A 22740-nucleotide genomic window follows, 5' to 3' on the forward strand; every position below is an offset into this window, starting at 1 on the left:
TACTCTGTGATCTTGGTCTGCCTAGTAGAATATCTAAAACAGGATTAAGTCGAGAGGGTATGTGTGACAGAAAGCTGTCAATAAGAGCAGAAGTGATTTTTTAAACTACCTCTGTCAAAAAGTCTAAAGCACTACTATTTTGTAACAAAAAATTTGACATATCACATCAGCCAGAAATAACTCAATTATTATAGTTTTAGGTAGAAAGGAAGAAAAAAAATCACTGAATCATGTGGGTGTGTGTGTCTGTGTTGAAAGCAGTAATCTGTTATGGCTTAAACATTCAGAAAAGACTGTGATTTTGTGTTTTGACATTCAAAAAAAAAAAATTTTTTTTGAGCCCACATTTCTTCTAGCCTCTGAATATCCCGCATGTATCTTTGATGTCATTACTCAAAATGTTCCATCATTACTAGGTGGGAACTGCTAAGGACAGTGTTCCTAATTGTCCTAATTAATACACGAGTCACCCCTCACCGATGCTGCAACCTCTTGGGGACTGTGTAACGGATGTCCACTGGCAGGACAGAGGGATGCTGTTGGGAGGGAAGGGATGAAGGCAGGGCCGACTCTCCCTAAGGATCTTCCTAGTCCATAGCACCTGGACCCCCTCAGACTCACCTGACCAGTGATGTAGATTGGAAGGAAGATCCAGGACAACATCAGCACGAAAAATAAGCCCTGCCCGAGAAAACAGAATCAGGACTCAGCTCCTGCCCAACATTGTGGTGACAATTTGGATTTCCTTATGTCTGGATGGAATCTAGTCTGGTCTGCTCTGGTTCCATCTCTTACTTACTGAGTAACTCACCCTCCCTGGACCATCACATCCCCATATTTAAACAGAACATGGGGATGAAGTGGGGCAGAGTGGCTCCCAGGGCTATGTCTCCTAAACCTTGCATATCCCACTTTGTCCACTTGTGTTCCCTCAAAACAAGGCTGTGAGGTCAGGCAGGCCATGCTGATGAACAGCTGGTGCTGGGAGAGTTTACATAGGTCTCTGAGACACATTTTTCTCACCTGTGCAATGAGAGTAGCAGCACCGCCACTGGGTTGTTGCAAGGGAATCAGTAAGACGATGCTTACTAAGCACTTATTATATTCCAGACATTCCCATGCACGCTTTACAAGCATGAAGTCATTTAATCCTCACAATGACCCGATATGGAAGGTACCATTATTTTCTCTGTTTTATACATGAGGCTCAGAAAGGTCAAGTAATTTGCCCGAGGTCACTCAGCCTGTAAGTTTTAGAGCCCAGATTTGAATCCAGATGGTTTGGTTCTAATCTGTAATTGAATCCCATAATATGATGATGTATGCAGTGTACTTAAGTCTATGGCACAGGGTAAACGCTTAAAAAATGAGTTGTTATGAAGATGAAGATCACTATTAATAAGTGCATCCCCTCCCAATCAGTAAAAATCATATCCTGAATGAGCCTGCTACACAGAGAGTGTGTCCTGTCTCCTGAGTATCTGCAGGGTGGCAAAAAGATCAAGAACCATGGAACCACATAAGTTTTGTGATGGGCAATTGATATCTAATACACAGAAACACCCCCCAGTCCCACAAAACCTTGTATCTTCTGCATCTGCACAGAAGAGATTCGTGCCTTCTTCACACACATATCTGCCTTACGGACTCCCATCAAGCAAACACGGGGAAGCCTGCAATATGACTTGCAGATCAAATTGATTTTTGCTAACCAGGGATGCCCTTGATGCTTCCTGCTTGTTTCTTCATAAAGCACCACTATATTTAGAAGAGCAGAGCATGCATAAAACTGCCCCCCGCCCAGGATCCACTTGTTTGGTAATCTTGAACTGACATTGCCCTGGAAACATACTTACATTAAGCTCATAAGCAGTTACAGAAAGACCCGCAGCAGCACCTGACCCTGCCAGGCCAACGAAATGTCCACTTCCAACGTTGCTGGCAAACAAGGATGCACCCACCTGTGGGGAGACGGACAGGTCAGATCTTGCAGCCAAGCTCTGGAGTGGCTTCTTCCCACTCCCCTTCTTCCCATACTCCAAAGGGACCATGACAAAAGGAGAAAGTGGGGCCATCCCTAGTTCATCTAGCAATAAAAACCTCTTCTCCGAGACTCTTTTACTTCCACCTTTAGGAAACTGACATAACAAATATGCATATCTAGGATGCCTAAAATGTAAATTGTGCCCCCCACTAGGCTTGTGCAGTGCACAACTCGAACAACTGTATGCAGCATCCCTAGGGGTTAGGGAGGACAACAGGTGTTGTAGAAAGTGCTCCAGGATGAGAATCAGGAAGCCTGTGTTGTTCCTCAGCTCCACTTCTCACTTAGCAAAGTGGAGAGCCCTTCTAGCAGAACTCTAAGTGAGCAGAACAGTTCTTGAGGACCCCAATTCCTGGACTTCATTGATGACATAAGACAGACTTGGGCACCTGGCCCCAGTTGAGCCAATTACATTCTCTCTCCTGGGAATCTGGACCTGGGAAATCATCTTTGCTGGTCCCTTAGACTGGGGGGCATGTAACCCAGGGCAGTGTGTGTGTAGCAAGGGGATGGGGAGCGGGGTGCATAGCACATTCAAGTCTGCTACTCTGAGAGGAGAATGAAGAAGACTTGCAGAAAAAGGCAGCTCAAGGGAGGACAGAACCAGATAGAGACAAAGAGACAGATGATGGGGGGAGAGAGCGGGAACTGTTTGTGAGGGGACTGTGGTGCCGCCCACTGACTTTCTAGTCCCTGGTTTTCATTGACTCTATGCATTGATCTGTCACTATCACACTCTCTTGAGTGTTATAGCTTAGCAGTGTTTTGAAGTAGAGAAGTCCTAAATCCTCCAACTTTTTTCTTCCTTTTCAAGTTTGTTTCAGCTATTCTGGGTCCCTGGTGTTTCCATCTGAATTTTAGGATTGCCTTACCAATTTCTGCAAAAAAAGGAGGGGGGGTGTGATGCATATGGAATTATGACAGGGATTGTGTTGAATCTATAGTTCAGTTTAGGGACTGCTACTATTTGTGTTAAATAGATACTAACGTGCCATTTTAATTCCCTTATTAGCTTAGGCAGCTGCAATGTCAAATTGATGGTTTTTTAACTAATACCTCTGGATAAAAAGCTGCTCATGCTGCATGATCATTGATTTGGATCAAATAAAGACAAGTTGTACAAAGGGTGCATTCTAGAGTAAAACACTGGCAATAATATGAGAATGGGGCTTTGAACGAGATCCAATCCTGTTCTAACCTACTGGTCTTCAAGACTACTGCAGAGCTGAAGAGAAGGGGATGGGAATAGAGCCATTCCCAATAGAAACACGACAAAGCTTCCTGTTCTTATTGCGATTCCGTTGTTTTTCTTGAATTAAAGCTCCCTGGGGGCTTCCCTGGTAAAGACCCTGCCTGCCAGTGCAGGAGACATGAAAGACAGAGGTTCAATCCCTGGGTCAGGAAGATCCCCTGGAGAAGGAAATGGCAACTACTCCAGTATTCTTGCCTGGAGAATCCCATGGACAGAGGAGCCTGGCGGGCTATAGTCCATAGGGTCACACAGGGTCAGACACGACTCAAGTGACTTAACACACACGCACGGGGGCTTCCCTGGCAGTACAGTAGATAAGAATCTGTCTGCCAATGAAGGGGACACAGGTTTGATCCTGGACCTGAGAAGGGTCCACATGTTGGGGAGCAACAAACCCCATGCGTGGCAACTACTGAAGCCCACGTGCCCTAGAGCCTGTGCTCTGCAACAAGAGAAGCCGCGACAATGAGAGGCCTGAACACTGCAATGAAGAGCAGCCCCGCTCACCACAACCAGGGAAAGCCCACGCAGCAACAAAGACCCAGCGCAACCCAAAACGAATAAAGTAAATAAATAATTCAATAATTAAAAACAAACAAAAAAAGCTCTCTGGAGGAAATTTCAAAGATCTTTACTCTGCCATTCCCAATGACACCACCCTGCCTGTTCCTCTGAAATGTGACTTTTCCACTCTTCCCATAAAGAACTCACACTGGCTGATGGCTTGTTTTGACCAATATGACGCAGTGAAAGTGAAAGTGACACTGTGGGACTTCCAGGTCAAGGCTCAGCAGCCCGGCAGCTTTCATTTTTGCCCTTTCGAGTCAAATGCCTTGTAAAAACCTTGGGCTGGGTCACTAAACGATGAGGGGCATGTAGAGAGTGAAGCCCCAGCCTTCTAGCCATCCCCACCAGAGCCACATCTGTGGATGGGGCCGTCTTGGTGTCTAGCCCATCCAGCCAACAGCTAAATGCAGCCAAAGAGCTAAAGTGCTAAAGAGCAGGGGAGGAATCACCCACTCGAACCGTGCAATCATTGGAATAATACACTGAGACTTCCCTAGTGGTACAGTGAGAGTCTGCCTGCCAATGCCGGAGAAATGGGTTCGATCCCTGGTCTGGGAAGAATCCACATGCTGTGGAACTGAGCAACTAAAGCCTGTGCACCCCAACTCCTGAGTCCTCACCCTAGAGCCCACGAGCTGCAACTACGGAGCCTGTGTGCCTAGAGCCTGTGCTCCGAAACAAGAGAAGCCACTGCAATGAGAAGCCTGTGCACTGCAGTGAAGAGTAGCCCCCACTCATTGCAACTAGAGAGAGCCCAAGTGGAGCAATGAAGATGCAGCATAACCAAAAATTAATTAATTATATCTTTTACAAAGATATAATATGCTGTATATACTATATATATATATATATATATATATATATATATATAATGAGTCACTTTGCTGTACAGCAGAAATTAACATAGCATTGTAAGTCAGCTATACTTCAGCTTTTAAAAAATAAATTTTAAAAAGAAATAATACACTGTAGTGGTTGTGAGCCACTACATTTATGGGTAGCTTCTTAGGAGCAATAGCTAACTGATGCACTTGTTCCAAAGCCCTTTCTCTTAACCACACCTCCTTTCCATTGACATCATTCTCCGGAGTAAAGAAAGCAAAGAAAGTTCCACAACTGCCCTTTCCTTCTTGACCTGGAGAAGGGTCATCCAAGAATATGAGCAAAGAAATGGATACAAGTATGCAAAAGCAAGCATACTTAGGTGAGCTGCTATATTCCAACTGAATCTTTTTTTTTTTTTTTTGAGCCCAGCATCACTCATGATAAAGACCATTTGACCAGCATTTCTTAAAGTTCAATCATTGCGGGACTTCCCTGGTGGTCCAGTGGTTAAGACTTCACCTTCCAATGCACAGGATGTGGGAAGCTAAGATCCCACATGCCTCATGGCCAAAAACCCAAAACATAAAACAGAAGCAATACTGCAACAATTTCAGTAAAGAAAAAATTCAGTCACTGAGTACTTCTTTTGTAGCCATCTCTATGTCCACTACACCTGCACTGGTATTTACTCAACATTTTACCTTATACTGACTTCTTCTTTAACTTATATATATGATTATATATTTTATTATTTAACCAATTATTATATATTAATATGATATATGTATTTACAACTTTACATGGAAAACCAGTATCACTTGCTTTACATAGAAAAGAACCATACAAATAAAATGAAAATGAAAAAAAAAAGTTATAAAATTCTATCTAGGTTCTCCAGACTACCAAATTTACTTACCCTGAAGCTTGAATTCTCTTTGTTAAACACAGATTAGTCCGTGCTAAAAGACCGGTAAAGCCATCTTAGTAGCAAACTGTGACTTTCTTTTATGTAACCAAGAAGACTGACTGAGAATAGGAAAGGGAATGCTTCCACGATGTAATCTGACGTTACTCAGTGTTGTGTCTGCACAACTGAAAAATCGTGGTGCGCCCGTTCTTCACACTTAGGAAATGCTGCGCTAGATTACAAGCTCCGTGAGGGTGAAGACAAGCTCAATGATGTCTCCTCTGTTTGGTGCCATGCTGGACAGGGAACTGTTCTAATGAATTCACTGAATATATAACGCAGAGCTCATTTTTGGTATCTTTTGAGAACAGTGTGGTCATTGTCTTCAGACATCGTATTGACCAGAGGCTCAGATACCTGTTATCTCTCTGTATCTTACATCTTTTGGACTCCCTGCAAATGGGAAATGTCTTCTCTCTTTTTATTTGGGAGATTTAACACTTATAATAGAAGATCATGAATAAAATGATCATTCCTGATTCCTTACTCAGGACCCATGAAGCAGAGGCCTGTGTGCATATATGTGTGTGCATATGTGTACACGTGTGTGCACATATGTGTGCATGTGTGTATTTCCACAAACTGTGGAAAAGTCTTCAAGAGATGGGAATACCAGACCACCTTACCTGCCTCCTGAGAAACCTGTATGCAGGTCAAGAAGCAACAGTTAGAACCGGACATAGAACAACAGACTGGTTCCAAATTGGGAAAGGAGTATCTCAAGGCTCTATATTGTCACCCTGTTTATTCAACTTATATGCAGAGTCCATCATGTGAAATGCTGGGCTGGATGAAACACAAGCTGGAATCAAGATTGCCGGGAGAAACATCAATAACCTCAGATAAGCAGATGACTCTACCTCTATGGTAGAAATGAAGGAGTAACTAAAGAGCCTTTCGACAAAGGTGAAAGAGGAGAGTGAAAAACATGGCTTAAAATTCAACATTCAGAAAACTAAGATCATGACATCCAATCCCATCACTTCAAAGAGATGGCAAATAGATGGAGAAACAATGGAAACAGTGACAGATTTTATTTTCTTGGGCTCCAAAATCACTGCAGATGGTGACTGCAGCCATGAAATTAAAAGATGCTTGCTCCTTGGAAGAAAAGTTATGACAAACCTAGATAGTGCATTAAAAAGGAAAGACATTACTTTGCCAACAAAGGTCCATCTAGTTAAAGCTATGGTTTTTCCAGTAGTCATGTATGGATGTGAGAGTTGGACCGTAAAGAAGACTGAGTACTGAAGAATTGACGCTTTTGGACTGTGGTGTTGGAGAAAACTGTTGAGAGTCCCTTGGACTGCAAAAGACCAAACCAGTCAGTCCTAAAGGAAACTAATCTGAATATCCATTAGAAAGAATGATGCTAAAGCTGAAGCTCCAATACTTTGGCCACCTGATGTGAAGAGCCAGCCCATTAGAAAAGACCCTGATGCTGGAAAAGATTGAAGGCAGGAGGAGAAGGGGAGAGAGGATGAGATGGTTGGATGGCATCACTGACTCAACATACATGAGTTTGAGCGGGTTCCGGTAGATGGTGAAGGACAGGGAAGCCAGGCGTGCTGCAGTCTATGGGCTCACAAAGAGCAGGACATGACTGAACGACTGAACAACAACAATGTATTTAGCAATGCCTTTAGCTCCCCTTGAATAGAGAATACTAATTGGGCTGTTGTATTTGTTATTTGGGTTCTCAACATTTTTTCCACCTTGTCTCAGTAATGGTCTCCAGCTGTCCTTCAGGGTCTAGCCCTTCTTATTTCTCATCACATATGCCTCAGAGCAGGCTCCATGCCCTCCAGATAAGGCACTGAGTGTGTGACCCAGGCTTGAGTTACTTAACACAGCAAACTACCTTGGTCACAGTGACTAACACAGAGATGGGCTTGGGACACATATTTTCCAGGGATCCTGCCATGGAGGCAGGTGCTCTTCCCATGCTAGGCTGGAGACAGAGAGGATGGAAAGTCTGGAGGAGTGGCCATCATCTTGTTGACATGAAGTTGAGCCTGTTTGGGAATGGCACCCTTCCAGAAGCAGAGACACTGATAGAGATAGATAGGTGATAGACAACTAATGGATAGATGGATAAATGTGTGTGCTTCATCGCTCAGCCCTGTGTCTGACTCTTCCCGACCCTATGGACTGTAGCCCACCAGGTTCCTCTGTCTATGGGATTTTCCCAGGCAAGAATCCTGGAGTGGGTTGCCATTTCCTCCTCCAGGGGATCTTCCCAACCCAGGGATTGAACCCACATCTTCTGTGTCTCCTGCATTGCAGGTGGATTCTTTATCCTCTGAGCCATCAGGGAAGCCCAGATAGATAGGCAGATAGATAGAAAGATATATATTAATAGAAAGATAGATAGATAGACAGATAGATGGGATAAACAGAGGGAGAAACCAGGTCCCAGTGATCACTTGTGCCCCTATACCCTGCCATACCTGAAACCAGACCAACTCTAGGTTTTTCCCTTAGGTGAGCTGATGGATTCTTTTTGTTCAAACAATTTCGAGTTGGAGCTAAGTCTTCTCTAGTTTAGACTGTGACTTCCAGACAACATGGAACCAGAGAGTCCTGAGAAAGCAAAGGCTAGACAGAGTATCGGGACTTGAAGAGTCTTTTAATTGAACCAAAGACTACTTACTGGCCACCACAGCATGTTGCCTCCAGCTAGAAAGTAGCCTTTCACGGTGTCTCTTTTGGTCTTCACTGTGGACTGAAACAGAAAAGAGCAGTGGGTAAAGGAAGTGTTAGCAATCAGAGGCACCCCCAGGTGGTCTAGTCCCAGATTATAACCCGGGAGTCCAGCAAGCCAGATTCAGACATCAAATATATTTTGGGGTTTGTTTGGTTTGGGGTTTTGTTTGTTTTTGTAAGAGTCCCTGAGCAATACTTCCCATGGCCATTATTTGCATGAAATATCTTACTTCACTATTTTTTGCACCATGCAGCTTGTGGGATTTAAGTTCTCCAATGAGGGATGGAACCTGGGCAGTGAAAGCGTGGAGTGCTAACCACTGGACCACCAGGAAAGTCCCTTTTTTTTTCCTTTTTTTTAAGTAATTTTTAAGTAATTTTTTCCTTTTTTTTAAGTGAGGGACTTCCCTGGTGTTTCAGAGGCTAGGACTCTTTTCTTCTACTTCCCTAGTTAGGGAACTAAGATCCTACATGTACTGTGGTGAGGCCCCAAAATAAAAATTTTAAATTAAAAAAAAAAAAGCCTCTCAGGTCCTTCAAAGAAAAAGTATAGGTGATGTATGATATTATATAAGTTATAGGTGATTTACAATTTTTAAAGGTTGTACTCCATTTATAGTTATAAAATACTGGCTATATCCTCTGTATTGTATAATATATTCTTGCAGCTTATTTTATGCATAATAGTTTTTACCTCTTAATGCTCTACTCCTGTATTTCTCCTCCCCTCTCCCCGCTGATAACCGCTAGTTTCTTCTCTACATCTGTGATTCTACTTTTTTGTTCTTTTTGGTTTTTTTTCTTAAGATTGTTTTTTGATGCGGATCATTTTTAAAATTCTTTATTGAATTTGTTTCAATATTGCTTGTGTTATGTGGGGTTTTTTTGTTTGCTTTTTTGATGATGAGGCACGTGAAATCTTAGTTCCCTGACCAGGGATGGAACCCACATCCAGCCAGGGAAGTCCTTTTACTTCTATTTAGTTATTTTCACTAGCTTGTTGTACTTTTTAGATCAAACATGTTTTGTTTGACCCATGGTTTGTTTTTTCTATTTATTGATTTGTTTCTGGCCGTGTGGAGTTTTGGTTGTGGCACCCAGGTTTCTCTCTGGTTGTGGCACATGGGCTCGTAGTTGTGGTGCATGGGTACATAGTCCCCCCACAGCAGGTGGGATATTAGTTCCCCTACCAGCGATCGAACCTGTGTTCCCTGCATTTGAAGGCGGATTCTTAACCACCGGTCCACCATGGAAGTCCCTGTTTGATGTCTGGTTTTTAAGATTTTCATTTGAATCCCTTAGAGGAGACAAACTATTCAGGTCATCCCCCCCTACAACTCCCTGCCTCACACATGTATAATAACCTACTAGGTCCCCCTAGACATCTGAGTTTTAGACCATGGTTTGTCTGTGACCACCCACAATGGATGTCATTTACTGAGTATCAGTACTATGTACCAGGGGGCTGCCCTGGTGACTCAGACGGTAAAGAATCTGCCTGCAATGCAGGAGACCTGGGTTCTATCCCCTGCGTCGGGAAGATCCTCTGAAGAAGTAGCAACCCACTCCAGTGTTCTTGCCTGGAGAATTCCATGGACAAAGGAGCCTGGAGGCTACAGTCCATGGGATTGCAAAGAGTTGGACACGACTGAGTGACTTTCATTCAGTCACTCACTATGTGTCAGGCTCTGCAGTAAGCATTTTGAAGCATCATCTCATTTTAATCCTCACCAACTCCTGTGAGAGCTTCTCTGGTGTCTCAGATGGTAAAGAATCTGCCTGCAATGCAGGAGACCCAGGTTCCATCCCTGGGTTGGGAAGATCCCTTGGAGGAGGGAATGGCAACCTACTCCAGTATTCTTGCCTGAAGAATTCCATGGACAGAGGAGCCTAGCAGTCTACAGTCCATGGGGTCACAAACAGCTGGACTGAGCAACTTTCACTTTCAGTTTCTATGAGGTTGATATCATCAAGCCAATCTAATACATGAACAAACCAAGGCTCAGAAGTAGTCCCTTATCTAGTGCCGTATTTCTACAGAGAGGAAGACTGAGAACTCAAACCCAGGTCAGCCTGATTTCAGAGCTCTTTGGGAGTGAGCTTCTTGGCCCTAAAGGTACTTTAACAGAGACATTTAAACCACTAAGTGATCTTGGATAAGTTGTAACTTCTTCCAGCTCTGGATGCAGATATTGGTAAGAGGAGTCTTACTGGATGAGAGATGACATGAAATGATATCTTTTCATCCCTGCAAAAGATCTTACTATAGCAAACAGATACTTTGGCTCATTCCTGCTGAATCCTGACACAGGAAGTATTTTCCAAGAGTAAAGAACTCCTTGTGCTAAAAGGGATCATCTAAATCCAGGGCTCCCCAAACCAGCACTACATCAGAGTCTTCTGATTCTCTTGTGAAATTACAGATTCCCAGCAACTTTAACCCTTATTCTAACTCTGCCTGTACCCCCTAATCCTGATCCCAATCCTGTCTGACTTGAGAACCTTGACTCTTAGGACTTCCCCGGTGGTCCAGCAGTTAGGACTCCACACTTTCACTGCATGGGGCATGGATGTGATCCCTGGTTGGGGACCTAAGAACCCACAAGCCATGCAGTGCGGCCAAAGATAAAAAAGAATCAAGTTCTACTTACTGTAAAACCTTGAGCCAGTCTCTCCCTCTGACTTGACTTACCCATAGTCCAACAGCCAGGACAAAGAGGAAATATAGAACCAGCACTGCGATGTCTCCTGCTTCCAGCGTCCTCCGGGGAAACGCCTCCAGGGGATCTGACTGTGTGAGAGGAGGGCTGCTGGCGCTGCTCTCCATGGTCCTGAACGAACTCTTGCAACGCTGTGGAAGTGCAAATGTGTGTCACATGCCAGGACCCGGTGCCACTCTTCTCACCCTCTCTGTAACTGTCTCCTTGGGCACCCAAGCAGGGAGACACATGTGGAAGGATGTGTGATGGAGACAGACCTCAGGAAGGCAAATCCATCCGTTCTGTCATTCACCAAATATTTACAAGGAAGTCACATCCAATCTACAGTTAATGTTCACCAACCCCACCGCTCACTTGGCAAAACACAAAGAAAAACAAACAGCTTAAGTAATATAGATGTCTCACCACCCTCTTCCACGTATCCAGGAGTGAGAGAAAAACAGGACACCCGAGTCAGCCTGTTTCCCTGGTACCTCGCAGCCAGGTGAAAGTCAAGCCAGCAATTTTGCCTAAGGCTCAGCCAGTCAATACAATCTTGTTTCACTGCTGGATATGCCCATAAAATGTGTATGTTTATTTATTTTTAAATTTGTATTTATTTTTTATTTTGGCTGCACTGGGTCTTCGTTGTTGCGAGTGAGCTTTCTCTCCTTGCAGTGCATGGTTTTTTCATTGTGGTCGCTTCTCTGGTTGCAGAGCACCAGCTCTAGAGTGCACAGGCTTCAGTATTTGTGGCTCGCAGGCTCTAGAGCACAGGTTTGGTAGTTGTGGCCCACAGGCTTAGTTGTCCCGTGGCATGTGGAATCTTCCAGGACCAGGAATGGAACCTGTGCCCATGCATTGGAAGGTGGATTCTTAGCCACTGGACCATCAGGGAAGTTGAAATGTGTTTCTTTAATAAACATGTATATAGCACCTGCTACATGACAGGCATCATCCTAAGTGTTTATAACCTTGCAAAGTGGGCAGCCCAATAATGGGGTAACTCACCTCATAGATAATAACACAATATGATGTTTCATACAAGTGGGTGTGTATAATGACAGACATATTAAGGATTCAAGCCTAAGAGTCATCCAGTTGGCTGCACCCCTTACTGACCCCGAGAGCTTGGACAAATTCCCTAACTTCTCTAATTCATTGCATTGCCATCTGAAAACGGGACAATAAGAGGTTACATTTCACAGATCGTCATGATCTAGTACCTGTGAAGTATGGAGAACAATGCCACACACAGCTGTGCTCAGTAAATTATAGCTGCTATTATCACTATTACTAATTTTCTACAGTAGGCCGTGAGGCAAAGACCACCTAGTTTTACATGGAGGAAAAGAGATGAATAGTATATGAGCTGGGTTTTGAAGAATGTGTAGGTGGTCCTACACGCCATGAGCAGGGATGCGGGTACATTCCAGGCTAAGGCAACAGTATCCACAGACATTAAGATGTGAATAAGCATGTCATGCTTAAGGAACCATCAGATTCTTTCCTGAGGATTAAGACTGGGAGCAGGGAAGTGGGCAGTGAGGCTCATTATCTATGAAGGCATTAAACCAGCTCTTTGATGTCATTCAAAGGATTCTCTAAGGTCAGTAGTTTTCTTTCTACAGAAAGAAGATATCATCATCTTCAGATATTATCCCCTGTTTCTATAACAAATATTTTATAATATTCTTTTTACTGAATACTGAAATGAAACTCACAGATAATGTTACCTACCTACACACATTTAAAACATCAATATAAAGCTCTATTATAAAAGAGAAATAAAAGAACAGCAATTTATGGTTAAAATGATGGATAATTCAACATATAACTGCTCCATCTGATGCAAAGGGGGAGTCAGATCCTTTTACCTATTATACTGAGTAAGCTTTGAATTTAAGAGAAATAAGAAAACTGGAATCCATTTGATTCCAGAAGCACAGAATAAAGTGTGACTCTACAGAGGAAAACCAGAATGTTTAAATCTGAAAAAGAAAATGCTTTGTGATTTTAAATGTTATAAAGAAATCCAAACAACTCCCATGATATACCATGTTTTTATAGAGCCCTCTGAGAAATATCAGAGACAGCCCCAATAAAATAAAAAGCCGGTACATTTTTTAAACCATTTTTTAAAAAAATTGAGTACAGTTCATTTACAATGTTAGTTTCAGGTATATAGCAAAGTGATCAATATTTTCAGATTCTTTTCCATTATAGGTTATTATAAGATATAGAATATAGTTGTCTATGATTTTAATGTAAAGGAAAACCCAGAACACTTGTTTTGTGCAAACTGCAGATAGGTTCTGTGCGCTGTGCTGTGTTTAGTCGCTCAGTCATGTCTGAGTCTCTGCGACCCTACAGACTGTAGCCCACCAGGCTCCTCTGTCTATGGGATTCTCCAGGCATGAATACTGCAGTGGGTCGCCATGCCCTCCTCCAGGGGATCTTCCCAACCCAGGGATCCAAGTCTCCTGCATTGTGGGCATATTCTTTACCATCTGAGCCACCAGGGAAGCCCAAGAATACTGGAGTGGGTAGCCTATCCCTTCTTCAGGGGATCTTCCAGACCCAGGAATCGAACCAGGGTCTCCTGCATTGCAGGCAGATTCTTTACCAACTGAGCCACCAGGGAAGCCCCAGAACTGATAGAACCTGGAGATTAACTGAGAGAGGGGAAGAACTGGGGAGCCATTTCCTGCTTCTTACCAGAGCTGCCCAAAGGTGGAGTAGCCTGGTCACCTGGGTGACACATTCCTGGTTCTTAAAGCAAGGCTTTTCATCTGCAACACTATCGGCATTTTGGATCTCGTATGCAGGTCAGCAACAGTTAGAACTGGACATGGAACAACAGACTGGTTCCAAATAGGAAAAGGAGTTCATCAAGGCTGTATATTGTCACCCTGTTTATTTAACTTATGTGCAGAGTACATCATGAGAAACACTGGGCTGGAAGAAGCACAAGCTGGAATCAAGATTGCCAGGAGAAATATCAATAACCTTAGATATGCAGATGACACCACCCTTATGGCAGAAAGTGAAGAGGAACTAAAGAGCCTCTTGATGAAAGTGAAAGAGGAGAGTGAAAAAGTTGGCTTAAAGCTCAACATTCAGAAAACGAAGATCATGGCATCTGGTCCCATCACTTCATGGGAAATAGATGGGGAAACAGTGGCAACAGTGTCAGACTTTATTTTTCTGGGCTCCAAAATCACTGCAGATGGTGACTGCAGCCAAGAAATTAAAAGACGCTTACTCCTTGGAAGGAAAGCTATGACCAACCTAGATAGCATATTCAAAAGCAGAGACCTTACTTTGCCAACAAAGGTCCCTCTAGTCAAGGCTATGGTTTTTCCAGTGGTCATGTATGGATGTGAGAGTTGGCCTGTGAAGAAAGCTGAGTGCCGAAGAATTGATGCTTTTGAAGTGTGGTGTTGGAGAAGACTCTTGAGAGTCCCTTGGACTGCAAGGAGATCCAACCAGTACATTTTAAAGGAGATCAGCCCTGGGATTTCTTTGGAAGGAATGATGCTAAAGCTGAAACTCCAGTACTTTGGCCACCTCATGTGAAAAGTTGACTCATTGGAAAAGACTCTGATCCTGGGAGGGATTGGGGGCAGAAGGAGAAGGGGATGACAGAGGATGAGATGGCTGGATGGCATCACTGACTCGATGGACGTGAGTTTGAGTGGACTCCGGGAGTTGGTGATGGACAGGGAGGCCTGGCGTGCTGCAATTCATGGGGTCGCAAAGAGTCGGACACGACTGAGCGACTGAACTGAACTGAACTGAATTCCTTGTTATGAGCGGGCTGCCTGGTGCATTGTAGACGTTTAGCAGCATCCCTGGGAGCCACCCACTCGAGGCCAGCAGCACTTTTGCACAGCTGCGGCAGCCACAAATGTCCCCTGTGTTGAAAAGCACTGCCTTAGAACCCAGGAGACTAGAGACGTTCATTTAGAGAAGATGCCTCAGGGGGGCGCTCAGTAGCCTTTAACATCCCTTCCCACAGCAAGTGCAGTACTGAACTTCTCTCCCTGGGCCTGGGCCTTGCTCTTCTGTTGAGAGGATGCTCACAGCTTCTCAGACCTGTGAGAAGATCCAAACAATCACTGATCCATAACACTGATCCAAAGATGGACGGACAAGAGAAGGAGGGAAGGAAGGAAGATGGACCAGCCAGTATCAGGCAAACCCAACTCACTGACCCAGCCTGAAGGCAGGAGTATGTAGCAGAAGCCCAAATTCCATCCCAGGTCATCCCTCAGCCCTCCCTGCTTCAGTCACGCTTAGGTTTTATGATCATTGTCATCAGTCCAATGGGATGGTAATAACCTAACTGAACCAGAAAACTCGCAAGGAGAAAGTGGGAAGGGAAGACTGTACTGGAGAGCTCCCAAGGGTGGAAGCAGAGATTCATAAAGGAGGCTCTAACCAGGAGGCAGATTTGGAGGCTAGAAAACAAGGGGACTAGATGGTCCTTAAGGTCTGACTCGACGGTGAAGCCCTTCTTGGTTAAGCAGTGTTCTTACCGCCACTCCACAGACAAGGAAGTGGTGTCGCATGACTGAGTGCCCGAGGCGGGGCTCAATTCCAGATCTGATTGCAGAACTGTGTTTTATTTTTATTTTTTTTATGTGTTTTATTTTTCAAAATTTTTTTTGACTATGTGGTTTGTGGGATTTTAGTTTGAACCCTCATCCTCAGCAGTGAAAGCATGGAGTCCTAACCACTGGACTACCAGGGGATTCCCTGACCATCCTTTTAAAAAAATTATCATTATTAAAATATAGCTGATTTACAGCATTGTGTTAGTTTCTATATCTGTTAATCTTAAACTCTTAATTCATCTCTCCTCTTTTCCCTTTGGTAATCATAAGTTTGTTTTCTACATCTGTGTCTGTTTCATATGTAGATTAGTTTGTTCATTTTTTTTAGATTCCACCTGTACGTGCTGGATTTACTTCACTTGGTATGATCATTTCTAGGTCCCCCCCATGTTGCTGCAAATGGAATTATTTCATTCTTTCTTATGGCTGAGTAGTATTCCACTGTATATATGTGCCACATCTTCTTTATCCACTCTGTTGATAGACACTTCTGCGTCTTGGCTGCTGTAAACAGAGCTGCTATGAATATCGCATGTATCCTTTTGAATTCGAGTTTTCTCTGAATACGTGCCCAGGAGTGGGATTGCTGGATCATATGTTAACTCTAGCTTTTTGAGGAACCTCCATACTGTTCTCCATAGTGGTTACACCAATTTATATTCCCACCAACAGCATAGGAGGGTTCAGAGACTGCATTTTCAAACGCTTCAACTGCTTTCAAGTACCCTGCTGCTTCCAGCACTGGGGACTTGAGGAAGAGGGAAGCAGCTTAAGGTGGAGATTTATATTGAACTGGGGAGTGGGGCGGCTTGTCCTAAAACTCTGCAGGTCTGAAAGGGAGGAAGGGGAGGAAGGAAGCAGGGGCATTAGACAGACTGGTGAGCCAGCCCTCCCCCGTCCACAGCCCCGCTCCCAGCTGCCTCTTCCAGGCCTCTGCCTGCCAGGCACCGAGAGGGGCAGGAGCAGATAAACAAGCCATTCATCACCGGCTCTGGGAGGCTGGCACTGACTCCAGGCTCTTCTCGAGTCCCAGGGAGGTGGGGCCCTGCCGGTGGCCAGGATGTACGGCTTTCTTCAGGATGGGAATAGGAGCTAGCAACATGGACCAGAGAGGCTGCGGAACCCAAGTGCTGGAGCCTTGGCCACATGTCCCAGGGGAGCCCTCCACATGCCCTCGTACAGCAAAGCCACGCTATCACCATAACAGGGATCATCTCTAAAGCTATTTATTGAAGTTGCGGGCCTGGAACTCAGTTTGCATTGATTCTCTTACTCATCCTGGTCAGCTCAGTGAGGCAAACACACTTGTTGCTGTTCAGTCTGAGTTGTGTTTGACTCTTTGTGACCCCCTGGACTGTAGCCCACCAGGCTCCTCTGTCCATGGGATTTCCCAGACAAGAATCCTGGAGTGAGTTGCCATTTCCTTCTCCAGGGGATCTTCCCAACCCAGGGATTGAACCCAAGTCCCTTGCATTGGCAAGCAGATTCTTTATCACTGAGCCACCCAGGTTATACTTTCATTTTACAGGTGGGAAATGGAGCCACAGTGAAGTAAGAGTGAGCTGGGTTCAGGTCACAGCTGTGCCACTGGCCTCTGGGTCATAGGAAGTGCAGAGGTGGGATTCAAACTCAGGTCCTGAATTGAAGCTCATTGTTACCCTATACTGACTTCTCTCTTTTTTCCTCTCTGCCCTTCTCTCCTTCTTTCTATCCTCCCCTCCTTCACTCCTTCCCTCCATCTACTTGTATCTTTGCCACAAACATTTATTAGGCCCCAGCTGTGTGCCAGGCTCTGTGCTAGGCCCCGGGGGACAAATTGGTGATGACAGTGAAACTGGCCCCTATCCTCGCGAGATCTCACCCAGTCCCCGACCTCATGAGAGCTCACCCAGCCCCTTGCAGCCCCTTGCATGCCCAGAGCTACCCTCTGCACTGCCCCAGAGGGCTTCACTTCCAAGGACGGAACCACCCCGTGGGAGGCCAGGGTTAACAGGAGTCTATGCAAAGCAGGCACTCTAACAACGGCCCTGTTTGCAAGAACACCCTGCCCTTACTGCTGCCAACTGGCCCCAAAACAGAGGAAATTCAGCAAGCAGAGATGGCTGCTCAACCCTTTCCTTCTGGCCGCTTACATAACTTGCCAAAGCAGATGTGGAAATTTTCCGAGCCCCAGTGCTAGGCAAAGATGGGCAAGCATGCCCAGAACAGGGTGGGGGCTCTGACTGTCTTCACTGCATTTAGGTTTCTTAGGCTGGCTCCTCTACATGCATCTACGGGTGGGGCTACATTATATTTCCCCCCACATTATTCTTTACGATGTGTGTGCATCTGAAACATTTCATAATGAAAGAAAAAGAGACAAACGGAACAAGATTTACAGCATAAAACCATACATGTATGTTAAATATGGATACATGCTGATGGGAAAAATAGTACCAACTATTTTGCCAGGATGCAGGCCTATTTGCTGAAGAATAACAAACCCATTACAGGGACAGAGAATGAGAGAGATGGAGACAGAAACCAGGGAAGAATTCTGCACTGGGTAAAGATGACAATGACTGTCTAACTACAAATTTCAATTATTGGAGTTTTTAAAAACTCTCTGGGAAATAAATGCACTTCGATCACCTGTAAAGACGTTAGAACTGCACTGCCCAGTTCAAATCCCAGCTCTACCTCTCACTAGCTCTGTGATCTTGAGCAAATAACTTCTCTGAGGCTCAGTTTTCTCATCTATAAAATCGGGATATTAATCAGGCCTATGTCACAGTTTTGCTAAAAGCATTAATCAAGTTCATTATAGAATGTGATCAGACCTACTAGATCTGACCTCGTCCTTCTCTCTTTTTTTTTTTTTTTTCATTAAGCATTTATTTATTTATTTTTTACTTTTTGGTCACTCTGAGCAGCAATGCAGGATCTTAGTTCCCCGACCAGGGATCGAACCCAAGTCCCCTGCAGTGGAAGCACAGAGTCTTAACCTCCGGACAACCAGGGAAGTCCCAACACATTCTTCTTGTAAAACCATTAAAAGAAAGAAAAAAAAAGAGAGAGCATGGACTCTGTGGTCATGCAGATCCTGGCCTCTACGTGTATGAATCTCATTTTAAGCACATAGCGTCCCTAAGAGGTCGAGTTTCTGGTTAACCCCACAGAAAGCCCAGGCTGGGGCCCCAAGGCCACGCCACTGGTAAATGACTGAACTGGGACTTCCAACCGGGGCTTGATCTGCAAGTTCTCAACTACCGCTCAGCACGTGGGCCCTTAGCAGGGAAAACTGCAGAGGTGACCACACGGGCCCACACAGGCTGTACCTCCCAGGGCCGGCAACCCCTCACACCCTTTTCTTCCATTCCCCTGTGAAGGTAACTGCCCCCTCTTCAGCCATAAGCCTGGCCTTTGGCTCAAATTCAAGATGCTGATGGCAGAGACAGCCCCATAAGAGGGAGGGGGTCAGTACTGTAAAGGCTGAGCGAGGCCATCAGAGCCTCAAACAGCAGAACAGAGGACGGAAGGAGGACCACTTCTGCCTGCCCAGACAGCTAATGCCACACGGTTTGTTAGGAACAGATCTCTAGAAAGAGACCAGAGGACAGATTCTGGGGATCTCTGGGCTGAAGCAGAGACTGGGACTGTCCCTTGCCTGTTAGAAAGAGCCACCTCCCCGGTCATTAGCTAGAAAACCATGGGCACGGTAGGGCCTGACAGCTTTCCACAAAGAGTCCCTGTGGGGTTAACAGGTGTGAGTACAAGGGACCCTCGTGTGAGGCTTCTTCTCCAGCCCCTTCCCCACTTCAGTGATGACCTTGTCTCATAGCTCCTAGAGAGAACAGATGTCAAAAGGGCACCTTCTGAGCCCAGACCTGTCCACCCAAGTGCTGGCATGGAATCTCTCATGGAGTCTCAGTCGTCATCTCAAAGGTAATTCATCCAACATAGAGACGGTGATCTTCAAGGGCTTCCAGTCCATTCCATCTCCCTAAACGGCAACTTCATCCACTCTGCTGCTCAGGTCAGAAGTCCGAGAGTCATCCTCAAATCTTGCATCCATTCAATTTTACATTCATTCATTCTTGCATTCATTCACTCATCCAGTGGCCTATGAGCACATCCAGGTACTGTGTCTAAGCACCAAAGATGCTAGGCCTGGCAAACATACCAAAAAAGACATTATAGTGTCTCTTGTTCAACTCCCAGAATCTCAGTCTCCCAGAACTGACCTCTGACTCCATTCTGTTGTATGTCCAAAGCAGAGCCGGACTCCATCTATTTCCTCTCACTTTACTTCTCTGGCTTTCATTCAAGCCACCATCACTGGTGTCTAGAGCAGAGGAAGAATCTTGCCTCCCCAGTGCCACTCTTGCTTCCTTGGAATCCACTCCCTTCACATGGAAGCCAGAGAGATCTTTGAACATAAATCAGATGGGTTCCTTTTCCTGCTCAAAGCATCTCAGCGCCTGCTGACTTGCTCTGCCAGCCCCATCTCACCCTGGTCTTCTTTCTAGCCCATGGGTGCTACTTCTGCCTCAGGGTCTTTGCCATTCTGTTCCCCCCACCTGCCATGCTCTTCCCTCTTGGCTTGGTGAACTCCTACTCATCCTTCGGATGGCACCCTACTGTCTCAGCCCCAGAGGAGTCTTCTCTTGGCTTTAGTCTAAGTTGGATGATTTGCCATCATAACAAACACGACTTCCCATCACTGTTGAATCAAGCAGGACATTTGATTTGTACGATTCTCTCATTCCCACTCATTCCCACTGCAGTGTAAGCTCCACAAAGGCAGGGGCTCTGTCCATCTCGTTCACATTGTGTCCTCTGAGCAGGCACTCAATGTGTGCGAGCTAAGTCGCTTCAGTCATACTTGACTGTTTGCAACCCTGTAGACTAGAGCCCACCAGGCTCCTCTGTCCATGGGTTTCTCCAGGCAAGAATACTGGAGTGGGTTGCCATGCCCTCCTCCAGGGGAATCTTCCCGACCCAGGGATAGAACCTGGGTCTCTTATGTCTCCTGCATCGGCAGGTGGGTTCTTTACCACTAGCACCACCTGTGAAGTCCCCATGCACTGAGTAGACTTGTATAACAAACAAATGGGGGATTTTCTGAGCCTTTGCTATATACTCGCAATTGTGACCCAGCTTGGGACTGTCCTGGGGGTTCAGTGGTTGACTGCACACTTCCAATACAAGGGGCGCAGATTCAATCCCTGGTCAGGGAATTAGGATACACACACACACACACACACACACAACTGTGACCCCCTCCCCCACCGACCACCACCCAAAGTCATATCCTCAAGATGTCCAGTGAAGGACAGCATCTCTCCCACCTGCTCCCCAGAATCATCATGAAGACACCTTTTGAAAACCAGACTTGGTGGATAAGCTCGCCGCTGTCCGAGCTGAGTCTCAGCTTCTCCAGCTCACTATCTGTGCAGCCTTGGGCGCGTTTCTTTCCAAATCGGTCTCTGCTCACTATCTGTGCAGCCTTGGGCGCGTTTCTTTCCAAATCGGTCTCTGCTGTGAGTTAGGGTGGCTGGGCCAGCCATTCCGGTCCACCACGCAAAGCTCTCTGCACGTGCCTGCCATGTATCAGTGACTCCTATTTGCTTGCAGTTAACAGCAGTCGCATGGAAGTCACAGGCAGTGCCCCCTCTACCCCCTCACCCCCTCACCCCCCAGCAGTGTTTCGCTGTTTATGTAGGTATTTTTGCACCTGCTTATCTCCTGGGGCCTCATAAGTCCACTACACCTGTGGCTGGGCTGCGCTGATTCACACTGTCAATTGACAGATGAGGAGAAATGTTCACTCCAGGAGCCTGAAACCGGGTAAGTGGAGGATCTGGGACGCCAGCACGGCGTGCTCGGGCTGCATCAACCCGTGTGTGGGGGGCAGGACTAGCCCCCTCCCAGGAGAGGAGCTCTGCGCCCCCCCACCCGGTCCTTTGCCAGCTCTGCCTCCGGTCCCCGGAGTAGCTGCCCCCTGTGTGTGTGCCGAATGGTTATCAATTTGGGGGCTGCGGGAGTGGCGGACGGAGTCTTACCTGTCTCGGTGCAGGGCCAACCTGCCCTGGGTACCGGTGGCGGCGGCGGCGTCTGAGGCGGAAGGAGATAGAAATGGCTGTGAGGTGGGAGAACCTTCTGGGTTCCTTTTCCCTCGCAGCCAGAGTTTGAAAAGACAGCGGTGGCCTTCCCTCCGGCCCCGCCTGCTGAGAGAGGCTCCTCGAAGGTCAAACTCCAAATTCCAGCCTGGGCTTACTGCAGGGGTTAGAGGAAGCGTCAATGATCTCCCCCAGGGCGGTAGGAGAGGCCCCGGGCCAGCCCCAACCCTGAACTTGAACTTGAACTTGAACTCTGAGCAGGTCCCAGAGGGGAAGATGGGCTGACCTGAGCCCCGCCCACATGGCCCCACCTCCTCACCTGGTGGGGGGCCCATGGCAACGAGGGGGCGGGCAGCGGCTGCCGCCCGGGGCGCGTCCTGCCCGCTCGCCCACTCTGCCACTGGCCCGCCTCCGCGCTGGGGACAGGCGGGCTTGGGACGAGCTGGACGCGGGGGAGGGGAGAGGCTGGCAGGGGACGCAGGGGACAGAGGGACAGTCCCAGGAGGGCACTCGCGGCGGCCCCACCGCTGGGACAGCACCAGTAACAGTGACCACCTTTGTTCGATTCCTTTGCCCTGCGCTTTCCAGACCGAGGCAGGACAAAGGCAGGCGCCTGGAGCCCAGAGGAGTTGTCAGGAGTGACTGAGCCCGTGGCCGGGGGCCCGCAAGACCAGGACAGGCAGTAGGGGACCGCGGAAGGCTTGCACTGGATGCTCAGAGCATTCAAAAAAAATTTTTTTTTTTAAAGAAAAAGGATAGTTACTAGCGTTTGCAAAACAAGGGATTGAATGACTCTGGATTTCCCAGTTTACCAGAACAATCTGAAGATCTGGCCATTCCACATGGCCGCAGGACAGCCACTGGCTAGAGCAGGGTGCTGGCCGCCTCCCCACCACCACCACCACAGAGGCCACCTCCGGCCTCCTTCCCTTGACCTGGGCCCTGGGTGGGGGCAGCCCC

General features: G+C 46.4%; 1 protein-coding gene across 2 annotated transcripts in view; it reads right to left on the reverse strand.

The window, feature by feature from the left end:
• The window catches only part of SLC5A11 (solute carrier family 5 member 11), a 57322-nt gene extending 35146 nt beyond the window's left edge, over positions 1 to 22176 (reverse strand). Inside the window, exons 1-6 of one of the 2 annotated variants that reach the window (XM_027527332.1) lie at positions 22100 to 22176; positions 21724 to 21937; positions 11054 to 11212; positions 8309 to 8380; positions 1857 to 1961; positions 622 to 681 (exon numbers count right to left, since the gene is read on the reverse strand). In XM_027527332.1, coding sequence (XP_027383133.1) covers positions 622 to 681; positions 1857 to 1961; positions 8309 to 8380; positions 11054 to 11188 — 372 coding nt within the window. In that variant the 5' untranslated portion in view covers positions 11189 to 11212; positions 21724 to 21937; positions 22100 to 22176. The remainder of the gene's footprint in view (positions 1 to 621; positions 682 to 1856; positions 1962 to 8308; positions 8381 to 11053; positions 11213 to 21723; positions 21938 to 22099) is intronic. The other variant, XM_027527333.1, reaches the window with a different exon arrangement.
• Between the last annotated feature and the right edge of the window lie 564 nt (positions 22177 to 22740).

This window comes from Bos indicus x Bos taurus, chromosome 25 (genome assembly GCF_003369695.1).
Source record: "Bos indicus x Bos taurus breed Angus x Brahman F1 hybrid chromosome 25, Bos_hybrid_MaternalHap_v2.0, whole genome shotgun sequence".
NCBI classification, from domain to species: Eukaryota; Metazoa; Chordata; class Mammalia; order Artiodactyla; family Bovidae; genus Bos; species Bos indicus x Bos taurus.